Source organism: Varanus komodoensis, unplaced genomic scaffold (genome assembly GCF_004798865.1).
Source record: "Varanus komodoensis strain SLA01 unplaced genomic scaffold, ASM479886v1 scaffold7_1, whole genome shotgun sequence".
NCBI classification, from domain to species: Eukaryota; Metazoa; Chordata; class Lepidosauria; order Squamata; family Varanidae; genus Varanus; species Varanus komodoensis.
In genome coordinates this window covers 2,565,180-2,577,544 of record NW_025336479.1, presented here as the reverse complement: position 1 = coordinate 2,577,544, position 12,365 = coordinate 2,565,180, and the positions used below count along the sequence as shown (strand labels likewise).

The following is a 12,365-nucleotide window of genomic DNA, read 5'->3' as shown; positions in this document are numbered from 1 at the left end:
TATACCCCCGTAAATTCCACTGGGCTATTGGGGTACTGACTGCCTTAAATGCAGTTCAAATGCTGGAGAAAGACTTTCCATTTTTACTAAATGATTATCACTAGGGAAGGGTAGGTTTGGAAGTCCCTAGCATTCTGGAAAGATATTAAGGATCCACTCTCTGAATTCTGAAGGCAAAAAGAAGCAGGCATATATTTAACATGTCTAGTCTTCACAGCACAATTCTGTCCATGTCTATTCAGGAGTAAGTTCTGTGAGGCTTAATGGGGCTTACTCCCAAGCAAGAGTGTGCAAGACAGTAGCCTTTGCTATTGATATTCCTCTCTCTGCTGACAGCGCTGCACTGTCTGTATCACCCAGATTGATCCATCATGGGTTGAAGGTCATCAGCTTTGTAACTGGCATTTATGAAAGTGAAGAAATTGGTATTGCCCAGAAGAAAGTACTACTTTTCATTTAATTGGCATGTTTCCCTCAGGATTCTAATGATATTTCAAGAGTGACAAAGCTACTTAGATTCTTTTTGAGAAATATCTTGCCACAAAAGAGGGAAAAATTTTTTTTTTGGTGAATTCCACCCATCTTACTACCACTGCCTCCAAAAAAGAGGAGGATTTTGAGAAGTGGCTCCAGGTGTGACTCAGTTCTCTGGAGTTACATCCGGGCTATTTTGAGCTTCTGCGCTTTTAGTATTTGGCTAGAAAACAACCTGCTCAAGTGTTTGTTTGACGGCTGCCCAGTTGTTAGAAGCCTTGACCTTCTTCATGTTATTGTTGCAGGACTCTTTCCCCTTGCCCTTGCCCTTCTACCCCCTTTCTGCTCTTCTACAATTCCTGAATGTTGGACCTGCCTGTTTTGACTAACCCCAATATGACTGACAGCTGGCTGAACGTGCAGTTGGAGGAAGAGAAAAATCAGGAAAGCAACATGGGGGATTCAGGCAACCTCGACGACAGCTTGACCAGCCTACAGTGGCTTCAAGAATTCTCTATCATCAACGCCAACATGGGCAAGTCATCCTCTTCCCCATGCAGCACAGACCCTCACGGCTATCATAAAATCCCTGGCTCTGCTGCCCCATGTTCCCCACTAGCTGGTGATCCAGCTTGCATGGGAATGCCCCATACCCCTGGCAAGCCAATCTCCTCTTCCACATCCAGGACTGCACATCTGCAAGGCCAGCCTCTGGAAGATATAGATTACAAGACCAATCCCCATGTGAAGCCCCCTTATTCCTATGCCACACTTATCTGCATGGCAATGGAAGCAAGCAAGAAAACCAAAATCACCCTCTCAGACATCTATAAATGGATTACCGATAATTTCTGTTATTTCCGGCATGCTGACCCCACATGGCAGGTAGGTAGCCAGGACAGTCCATGTCCCTTAGCATTTGGGCCTCTGCCTTGGGTGTGGGGCTACCCAACCATGTGGGTGGTTTTTAGCACACTTGCTGTTCCCCAGTGTTCTGCTGAATCTCCCCTGGGAATCAAGACCACCACCTTAGGTGCCTTAGCAGCTTATTATTGCTATGTGTAACAATTTCATAGTGTTTTTAAACCTCCTAATGTTTATTACTTAGAGGGAAGTAGGCTTTTACCAAAGGTGCTGAACCAAGGAGAAATATGCTTCCTGTCCAGACCCCCTGAAAGGTTATGATAGAGTGGCAAACCCATCCCTTCCTTCCTAACCAAGGGACTACCATGCTGCTTCCTGGATCACCTTCCATCAGGTTGTAGCCCTCTCTGCTGAAAGAAGAGGAACAGACCTCCTGGTAACCCTCTGATGACATTAGAAAGCAACCAAGTGTTCCTAGAATTGGTTCTGTAGCTCCCTTTTCTGCTTCCTTCTCCCCAGGGCGCAATTACTGTTGCTTGGTATGTTTCCTATCAAAGTGTTTTGCCTGGAGTAAGCACTTAGTAGTACACAGAGGCTGCTGTAAATGAGAAGGGAGGACAATGTAAACAGGACTTTTCTCCTTTTAAAGATAGCAACTATCTATTATATGTCCTTTGCAAGACAAATGGATGAGGATGGTTGAGGAAATGGTTTCCCTTTTCTTTAACTTCAGTAACCATGGGAAAAGGGGGTTGCAAGGATGTTCTGGAATAAAATATGTGTCAAAGTGAAGAAACCAAAAGAGGGGAAAGTGAGGAGTAAGAGAGAAGGAACCAGGTGGAAGGATAAGAAATAAAGATGGGATGAAGAAAGATAGTGGGCTGGACTGCGACTGATCCCATACTTAAAACATTGGACAGGGTTCAGTCCTTGGTCTTCATCAGTCTTATTCTGGATGCCTAAGGCTGCTAATTCTGCCAGACCCAAAGAACTGCAAGGCTGAGAGGCAGGGGGAGCCATGGAGAGAGGCAGGGGCAGTCAACTCCCCCATCCTAGATTTTGGGTAACATGATTATTTCTTAGAAGTATGAATTATATATCTCTAGCTATTATAAGGAATAAAAACAAAGCCACAAGAAATACTCTTAGGATACCTGCTGTGTACAAATTCAATTCTGAATACACCCCAAGTGAATCTTGTGCCCCCCCCCACAAATAAGTAATTGCTTCACACACTATGGGGGTGGGGAGCAGGAGAGAGAGAGATCAGGGGAGACTTGAGAGGTATAAAAAGAACATCTTACTTAAGGGGAAAATTCCTTCTTTCCAAAACTCGATGGGGAAGGTGCTGGCTGGTTTAGTTCATTCTTCCCACAGGAGCCAAAGAAATGAGCATGCCTTGTCCATGCCACTGGATGCTTCACAAGACTGAAGATGGAGAAGCTTGCAAAGGAAGGAGCAATAGATAGGTGAAAATGCTGCTAGGGAGGAGAGAGGAATGTCTAAGAGTAGAACTGGGGGTATTCAGTGGCTACAAATGGTAAAAATATGGGAATACTACAACTCTTCAGTTCCCTCAAAGAGAGTTAGTGAACTCACAGCCTTTACTGAAATTCATGAGGGCTGGCAACTGTCATGACAAGAAACCCCTGGTGAAGTGAGTTTGTAAGACTGAACAAGTAAAAGCCTGGATAGGGGAAAAGCAGTAGATGTTGCTTTTGGGGAAACCCAAGGAAAGATGTTCACCATGTCTTTATAATGGATTTGGACTGTTACTGTAGCAGCATACATGTACCTCATTAGCTTCAAATGGCTCTGACGAGATAATAACCCAGTTCAAATGAGCTGCAGAGCCTGTGATTGCCAGCAGGTGTGGGTTATGCAATGGTTCTTTAACCCTTGCATAACCCATGATGGCTAAGTTTGGATGCAACAATCCCTGGTCAGGATCTGAATATGACATGCTGACTAGCATGTACTTGTACATGCTGTAGCTCACCTTGGTTTAAACAAGCTGACGGTGTGAACCAGGACCATGGCTTATGCAAGAGCTCACATGATATGACAATCCCAAGCAGGGGTTGCATATTCAGAATGGTGTCTGCACATGTCCTCTATTAAATAACCCATGTGCTGTAAACCGGGGTTTCTCCTTTTCACATTCAAATGCCAAAGACCCTTTTTTTTCCTTGCAAAGCTTTCTTGATCGACCACAAAGCACCCAGAATTAATCTCTGAACATGCACAGAGCAGTTTGTTGAACCCAATCTAGTATCCACCTCCTGCAGCTCTCCTTCGGAGCATGCCTGGGCCTTCTGAAAATGAGCACGCCTCCTCTCTGCATGCTGATTCTGTAACTGGGCCACCCTCCTCTGGTGATGCCACATCATGGGGTCAAGAGCATCTGGTTTATGCCTCCCATGCTCTTAGCTACCTCCCACCAGCTGTACATCTTGGTTTTTCCCAGAGGCTGCCTTCCCACCTGGGAAGTTCAGCCTTGAGCCAGCTAAGCATCTCCACTTCTTTAATCTCAGAGTCTCAGACTGATCCACATTCTCAGGCTCCCCCCCTCCCCCAGTTCTGCTTCACATTCCATTTGTTCTGATGTCCAGCTGGCAGTCCTTGCGAATGAATACCCAAAGCAGTCGTCTTTCTCATTCCCAACACCATGGTAGACTTCTGAGTTGTGCAAATAGTCACAGTAAATTTGTGTTTGCTCATCTCCACCGACAGTATTATGTCTTCCATATCTGTACAGTAATGATATGGTAGATGTGAAAATCAGCATACTCCAAGCACCCAGTATGATCTCATGATGGGTGGGCAACTTGTAGCCCTCAGACATTGGCCTAGAAGCCGCATGTAAAAATATCATTACAAGATCTTCACTGCTCAGCTGCAAACAGGTACAACTCAACCCTGGGGGATATAGAAATGTCTAGGCAGGTGACATACTGTAATCCAGTGGTTAGGCAACTTCTGGCTACTCCTATCAGCCCTAGCCAGCATAGCCAGTGGATCATGGGAGATGTCAGCCAAAGCATCAAGTTGCCCACCTTGTCCTATACACTGGGCCTTTCTTCTTAAGCTCAAGCACCATCTGGTCCTGAAATTCACCTCAGTCAAAGGAAAACTATGTTCCAACAATGCAGAGGCACATTTGCCAATGGCATCATTAGTGTTTCTTCAATTTCATTCTAAGGAGAGCACTGAGATACTGTTTCCCACATTGTCTTTTTGTTGAAACAAAGCCGTTTTCCCGTCTCCTAAGTGGTTAGTGGGTCTGTCCATTAGGTCTGCATGGCTGGATATGTTGGTATAAATTATGACTGACATTTGGTTGCCTGTCAAGCTGCCAGCACAACCCGCCGCGCTTGTGCCCAATTTTCCTGACAGACCTTGCCCTCAGCCAGGTCTCTGACATGCTGGCTGAGGCAAGGTGATCTTGTCCATGAGAGAGAGAGGGAGGATAGACTGCCCAGGGTCAGGGCTCATGTTACCCTTGCCCTGAGAATGCTACTGCAGCTGGTCTGAATGTCACGGTTCTCCCCATGCTGTAGTAGGGAGAAGTGCTTAACTCTGCCATCAGGCTGCGGAAGTCTCTCTCATATTCCTGCTGGCTAGTGGTGGAAGGGTGGTGATTCGTTAAATGATGACAAAGGTCTGGATGGTAAGTAGCAGTGACACAGCTGGGAAACACTCTAACAGAGTTTCTAACAAAATCTTGAGGGTGACCAGTTACTATCCCCTGTCCTGTGACATCCGATTGGGCAAATGCTGTATTCATCTGAATACTAAAGGTAAAAGACTGGGTAAAAGTCCTGATCAGAGGAATTGGAGTCAAATGATTTGGTTTTTCAAATGCTTGTAGGAAAGCGACTGCAATATAATCTGGGAAATCATGGATCTGTATGGTGGGAAATCTGGAATATCTTCCCAAGAGCCATTTTATACAATTACATGGTTCAAGCAACATTTAACATATATTCATTCCATTTCTATTCCTCTGTCCCCTTTCCATTCATACTTGCCAGGTTTTGTGGCTTGTTAATTTTTGTGCTAATAACATAAGGATATTGTTTGAAACAGATTTAATTCTCCATAACCTTTCAACATAAAGTGAGAGAAGAGAGAAAGGGGAGAAGGATAGGAAAGAAAGAGAAAAAAGGAAGCTATGAGAGACTTGGGTGTTCCAAGGATTTCACTCTGAAAAAGCATTTTCAGCATACTCAAATGTATTACAAGAATTCATGGGAGAGGCCAACCACTCCTATTTCAATGCAGCTGCTTATCTGTTGCAGCTCTTATTTTGAGCTTTACAACAGCAATCCATATTGCTGAACAACACCTCCAAAGAAGTTCACCATCATGGAGCATCATGGACAGCTCCTGGACAGCTCTGAATAAAACCAATAAGAAGTCCCACTGACACAGGGGTCATCATTCCACCACCACCCCTCCCTGGGAATTAACCTTCCTTTCTCTTGGCCAGTAATGTTGCTTACAAGATATTTCAGAATCCAAATCCAACACTTTAGATCTGGCTTTTGCACCTAGGCAACTGCAGCCAGGTATTAAGCAGCTTCTGATACCAAGTCCGGACTTCACCATCAAATGTTTAAACCCATTTGGTTTCCTATAGAGCTGTGCCACTATGGGCTGGATCCAGAATCAGCCTTCTGTGAGAGGAAAGGGCCTTCTGTGAGGAAAGGCTGCTCCCCCTGGTCTTTGGGGGTCCCTCCGCACCACAGCTTTCCCCATTCAGCGTCTCCTGACTCTCTGGGTAGCATTGGCACGAGGGTGGGGAAACGCGCTGCTAGAAAGCACAGCTGATCCAAGGTAAATCTGGACCCAAACTTTATTTTTCCTTAAATTAACAAACAGAAATTTAAAAGGCTGGCTTTTGTTTCTATGTGTACAAACTCCTCTAGCAATTAGAGGACATTTTCCTTCTTCCCCTTTTCCTTTTATTTTAACAGTATTTAGGGCCTCTCTCTGACACAGGCGGTGCAATTGATCAGTGCAGGGAAAAATGATAAATATGCTAACTAGCTGGGTAATAATCAACTGTAGAGCAGTCCAACAGATTTAAACTGACTCTAAGACAGGGGAGGGGAGTATTCTCTGACCCTTGTAAAATTTCATTAAACAGTAAATTCTGACTCATCTGTGACCAGCAGATTTGCAGGAATCTCTCTCCTTTTCTTTCTTGTTCCCTTCTCCCCAGCTATGGCCATGTTCTCACCCGCCTCGCCAACCCCAGTTCCTGTAAGTGCAGACACAGAGTCAAAATGTCATGCCACCCATAATCAGGGAGGAGATGGAGAGAGATTCCTGTGGGAGCTGTGTGCTTTGGAAGCTAGCCAAGATGCCCAGGGAGTTTGAGCCTAGAGGGTTTTTTTATTTAGCCCTCCAGGCATTCAATCCTTGCTTTTGCTCTTTGGCAATACGGATTATGGATGAATAAGCATAAAGATATCTAGGCAACATTAAAAAAAAATACCCCTCACACAATCCTCCACCATATCCAATCTCTTAACACCCTCCTGGCTTTGTGTTCTATACGAGGGTGTTATTTACCCAATAACGAAGTTTCCTTTCTGATTGTGCACATCACTCTAGACACACATTCATTCTTTTTCAGAATAGCTCTATGGGAACAGAAAATGTCCCTTCTTTCAGTCTTGCTCTTTGTTGTTGTTCCCCGAGCTAGTATATATGTATTTTCTCTTCCGATGATTCAGAGGATGATTTCATCCACAGTCCAGCTGAACCCAGGGATGATCCACAAGTGCATGTGCGTGCGTGCGTGCACACGTGCACATGCGTGTGAAATATAACCCATGAGGGCCAACAGCTATGCAGAGTGAGTGATGTTTGTGCAGTGTTCCCTCCCGGTCTGTGCCAGATGAAGCCGTTATTGCTACTGGGTTTTGCTGCTATACTTAGCACCACTGCATACTATGGTAGTTCTTGTTTCTGCAACAACCCTTGAAGTGTAGGCACAATGTTAGTTCTCTGGCTGGCATAGATGTTTTTTTCAAGGGAATGTTCTAAGATGCTTGGCATCTCTTTTTGGTCTCTGAAGCACTGAAAGGTGTGTTTTTTTAATTGTTCCTGATTTTGAAGAGGTGAGAAGGCTTTCTTTTCCATGCCACATTGTGGATGTTGCTGTGAATGCTTCTATCTAAAATAAAATAGAAGCTGATTCTCTTTTGATCACTGAAGATGGAAAGGGACCATCAACAAAAAGACAGGGAGATCTGGAGTTTATTTCTCCCCAGGCTAGGGGAAAATACAGACATGTGCTTGAATCTCTCCTTCCTGCCCTTAAAGACTCTGTTTTCTACAAAGTGATAAAGTATAAAATGATATTTAAAATGAAAAATGGTATTTTCAGTAGTCCACCCTGATCCCAGACTTTATGAATAGGCAGTGTCTACACCTGTAAATGTGGAAATGTCAGTCCCTTGGCCAAAGGGCTTACTAGAAGTTCAGCCTGTCCCCACTGAGCTTGAGATGCCGAAAGCTTCTGTTTTCAGATGCAGGCACATGGACTGTGTCAGCATCTGTCTACTGACAGGATGGGCAAGAACATATGAATCTGCCGAAGGCTGTAATGCAGCAAGACAAGTTTCCCCCACATGATGCCCTCCAGGTGTGTTGGACACACAGGTTGAAAATTATGGGTAGTCCAGCACATCTGGAGTCACCACACTGGAGATGGATCAAAGGGAAGCATCTCAGCATGTGAAGATGGCTTCTTTCACATATCAAAAATCCCTGTTGGGTTTTTGACAGTATTCAACATGGCCACTTCTGAAGCACTTACTACTACAGAGGTTATAAAACAAAAAACAGAAAGATTGCAGTGTGAAAACCAAGGTATTCTACCATATGGGGAAACCCTGCTTAATAACAAAATGGTTGTTTATAGGTTTCTTTTTCATTAAGTACTTTCTAGATTTTGTTTCCCTTGATGCCATGCATGGGTCACTTTGGTTCTTCCTTTGAGCCATTACCACATGGCTCTTTCATCACAATACAATCAGATTGGATTCAGATGTAGCATGCAGTCTTTCAGCCTAAAAGGAGCCATTCCTAGTGGATGACTCGCTAAAGTAGAATCATATTTTGAGTTACACTCAGGGCATCTACTTTAGCTTCTTCTTGTATTAAAGCGGGATCCACTGTAGTCACTCTTCATGAACCAGAGCTTACCACAATACAAACTTCTACCTTTCCTTTAAGCTATGATGCAGGGCAGCATGAGGTGACAGACGTCCTAAAAACTGCTACTAGTCTCCACTTTCACCATAAGCTGCAAAGGAAGCTATGCTTTATGGAATTGTTTCATTTTTTTCCTCTGAAAAGTTCACAAATTTCTGCATCAGTATTCTCCTTGTACTTTCTTTTTCACCATCAATATTTCTCCAAGTGCCACCACTAAACTGCATCAGACATATTCACTTCCCAGATTTATTATTATTATTATTATTATTATTATTATTATTATTATTATTATTATTGGAACATTTCTATGCTGCCCCTTGCCAAAGCCTCAGGGCGGCTTACAAACACAATAAAATACAATAACATACAAAAATAACAATATAAAATTAAAATTAACAATATAAAATAAATAAAAATATAAAATATAAAAGAAGTCGCCCTGGCCAGATGAGTGAACACATGGGATCTACAACCAAAATGCTGTTGCATAACCTCCCTTTTCAGCAGGAACACTCCTATCCGGATGCCAGCCAACCAGCCATACTCTCTTGCAGGATATCCCATTCCATGCACCATCCAATTTTCGTTTCCAACTGACACTCCATGTTCCATATCCACTGGGCATATTTGGTAGTTTCCACTGGTCTGTTTTTGGCCTTTCTACCCTCTCAGTTTGCTGGTTAAAAGTTATTTATTTACTGGGTTTTTATCCTGCCTCCTTAGCCATAGGACTCCCTGTTACTCTGTTTACATCTGCAAACCTCATGGTCCTCCTGCATATATGGGCTTGCATTTCTTCTTTGTCTGCAGCCACATTTCGGTTCTGTTGCTTCCAAGACATACTGCCTGAGTTTGGCTGAGGGAGTGTCACAAGGATGGTGGCAGGATAGGGTAGACATGCCCATGTAAATGAAATGAGCATGGATTAGAAAAACAGAGAGAGCAAGAACTTTTGCCTCAAATTTTATATATTATTATTTATATCAAGTCTGCATTAGAAACGGATTTGGATGTCTAGTCTTCCTTGACAACACAAATGGAATTGTAGTTTTGCAAGAATACTGAGCATATTATCATAGAGACCTGCTCAGAGAGCTGCAATTCAAGAGCCAGAATATATAATAGGATACTGGTATAAACTTGTCATATAGAGGGATGGTGAGAATTTCCACCCCTCTCTTTCTAAAAGCCCAAGGCAAATTGTAACATTTCAAAAGAGCCAAACTATGAAAATAAATCTATGTAATTATGTTACCCATGAAGCAGACACAAGCCAGCAGAATACCATCCCCATGGCTCTCCCTCCCCCTTGCCAGTGTGCCATCTAAGCCAGAGCGAATGAAAGCTCTTCCAGGAAATACTCTGGTTCAGAGAAGTCCATACCTGCGGGCAGCCAGCAGGAACGCCAGTCTTGAATGTATGTAGTGCACTCATCTTGTTTGACTGTAAAGACCATGATGGGTGATAGGATAGGAATTCACATTTTATAGGTACACAGCAGTCATCTCTAATCCAGAGCAGTTGGACTACAACACCCACCATCCCCAATCAGCATAGTCCAGCATATCTGGAGGGTACCAAATTGGGGTAGGCTGCCTTACGGAATGAAGGTGACCATTTGTTTGCCTTTAGTCATCATACTCTGGTTATGGAGTGTTCTGAGAGATAATTCTATTTCATATTTAATGCGTTTTGATGTCACCCTTGCAAAATTCTTCAGCCTTACTTCTTTCTAGTAAGACCTTCATAATTCCATATGGCCAGTTCATCTGCATTCACACTGTATGTATTGCAAGGTGGGGTTGTTTCTCTAAGTTACTTGCACTGAGCTGTGTTTTTCAAAAACATTGATTTCAGAACTCTATTAGGCACAACCTGTCCTTGAACAAATGCTTTATCAAGGTGCCACGAGAGAAGGATGAGCCAGGAAAAGGTGGCTTCTGGAAGATTGATCCTCAGTATGCAGACAGGCTGATGAACGGAGCCTTCAAGAAACGCAGGATGCCTCCTGTTCAGATCCATCCAGCTTTCACCGGAAGAATCCAACAGGATGTCAGCTCTAGTTCGTCTGCTCACCAGGCAGTGAGCTCTTGGAAGAGCAGCGGCATCCTGAAAATCAGCATGGAGTCCCAGCAGCTGCTCAAAGAGTTTGAAGAAGTCACCAGCGACCAGAACTGGAACCCAGCAGATGGGAAACTGAGCCATAAGCGCAAGCAGCCGCTGCCGAAGCGGATGAACAAGATAACCCGCCCTGCCAGCTCCCCTATGCTTATTCAGGAGGAACAGACAGAGCTTGGGTCTCTGAAAGGGAACTTCGACTGGGAGGCCATCTTCGACACCACCTTAAATGGTGACTTCTCCACCTTTGAGGATCTGGAGATCACTCCTCCTCTTAGCCCCATAACTCGAGATGTAGACTTGACTGTGCATGGAAGACATATTGATTGCCCACAGGAGTGGTGCCCAGCTGGGCAGGATTACATCTTAACAGAATCTAACCAGAACAGCTTGGACTTTGATGAAACCTTTATTGCCACATCTTTCCTTCAGCATCCCTGGGATGAAGGGAGAAATGATTACCTCTCAAGTTCTGTCAACATGGATCCACTCTTTGAACTCAGCGACCCTTCTTTGCAGACGGAAATGAATGACTGGAGCAATGCTGGGTGTCTTTAATGAGAGGAAGTTCCCTGGCAGGAAAGTTCAAGATCATCCCAGATTGTCCAGCTGTATGAACATGATATTCTTCAGTGCTGCAGGACTTTACAAACAGAAGAATCCTCAAGCAAATGAAACATCTTTTGAATTGGGACCAAGTGGATCACAGAAGTGGCAGGGGGAGAATGATCTGGAGAATTTGGTTGAATGTATCTGAATGTAACACATATGGGGAACTTTGCCCCCAAAAGACAACAAATAATAATAATACTTACGTTTGTGTGCTTTCAAAGAAATATGGATTTTTCTAATTTGTGGGTGGATGGAATTGAGAAAGGCCTATCTTCCATGTCAGGGAGGAGAGGACATTTGAGTAAGATGGAAGAGCTAGCCTTTTCTGATGATTAGGAACATGCTGGATCATCTGTAATTTCCTCTTCTTTCTTTGGTCCATTTGTTCTCTCTCTCTCTCTCTCTCTCTCTCTCTCTCTCTCTCTCTCTCTCTCTCGTGTGAGAGTGTTTGTACTGTTTCTACCCAGGGAAAATGTCTAGCTAAAACATGGGAGAATTAAGTAGTAGGCAAATATAATTCCCACTGGTATTTTAGGAGTTGCAACCACCTGTCTGCACTAGGACTAGTTTAGATGCTGAGATCTGTATAATCTGAAATGAATCGACAATTCAAGATCTTTCAGGCTTTTAAAATAGAGCCTATTATATATCTATATATCTATAATGAAACCTATATTTTAGCTACAGTGCACAATCAGTAGAGTATGAGGGATGAGGATTGTTTGTAATAATGTTAATTAAGATTGAAGTGTATCAAGTGCTTGTTATACAGAAGGAAATGTAATGAAATATGCAAGTGGGAATTCCTGCCAGTAGAGGATTTTTTAAAGGAAAAAAAAATCCATAAATGGGGACCAGATATTCTCTTGATGGTCCTTCTCACTTATTTTTATATCTCAGACTCTTTACAGTTTTGCAGTCTTGACTATCAATTCTTAACATGAAGTCATGGCAGGCAGATCTTTTTAAGATGCAGATTACTAATAAAGCTCTGCACTCTTTTCTAACCAGAAGTTATAAAGGAATCTGTGTGATCACATGAAAGACTAACAAATCAGTTGAAA

At 43.3% G+C, this 12,365-nt stretch overlaps 1 protein-coding gene across 1 annotated transcript; it reads left to right on the top strand.

The window, feature by feature from the left end:
* The first annotated feature begins 837 nt into the window (after positions 1-837).
* On the top strand, positions 838-11,595 carry FOXJ1 (forkhead box J1). Its single transcript, XM_044453911.1, has 2 exons — positions 838-1,359; positions 10,429-11,595. The coding sequence occupies exons 1-2, from the start codon at positions 838-840 to the stop codon at positions 11,245-11,247; spliced, it is 1,341 nt and encodes a 446-aa protein (XP_044309846.1). The 3' UTR covers positions 11,248-11,595.
* The last annotated feature ends 770 nt before the right edge of the window (positions 11,596-12,365 follow it).

Bases quoted from the DNA above. Each gene is read 5' to 3' on its own strand.
- FOXJ1 (XM_044453911.1), top strand. From the start codon at position 838: ATGTTGGACCTGCCTGTTTTGACTAACCCCAATATGACTGACAGCTGG. The intron at 1,360-10,428 runs GTAGGTAGCCAG...CATTGATTTCAG, and splicing joins ATGCTGACCCCACATGGCAG to AACTCTATTAGGCACAACCT.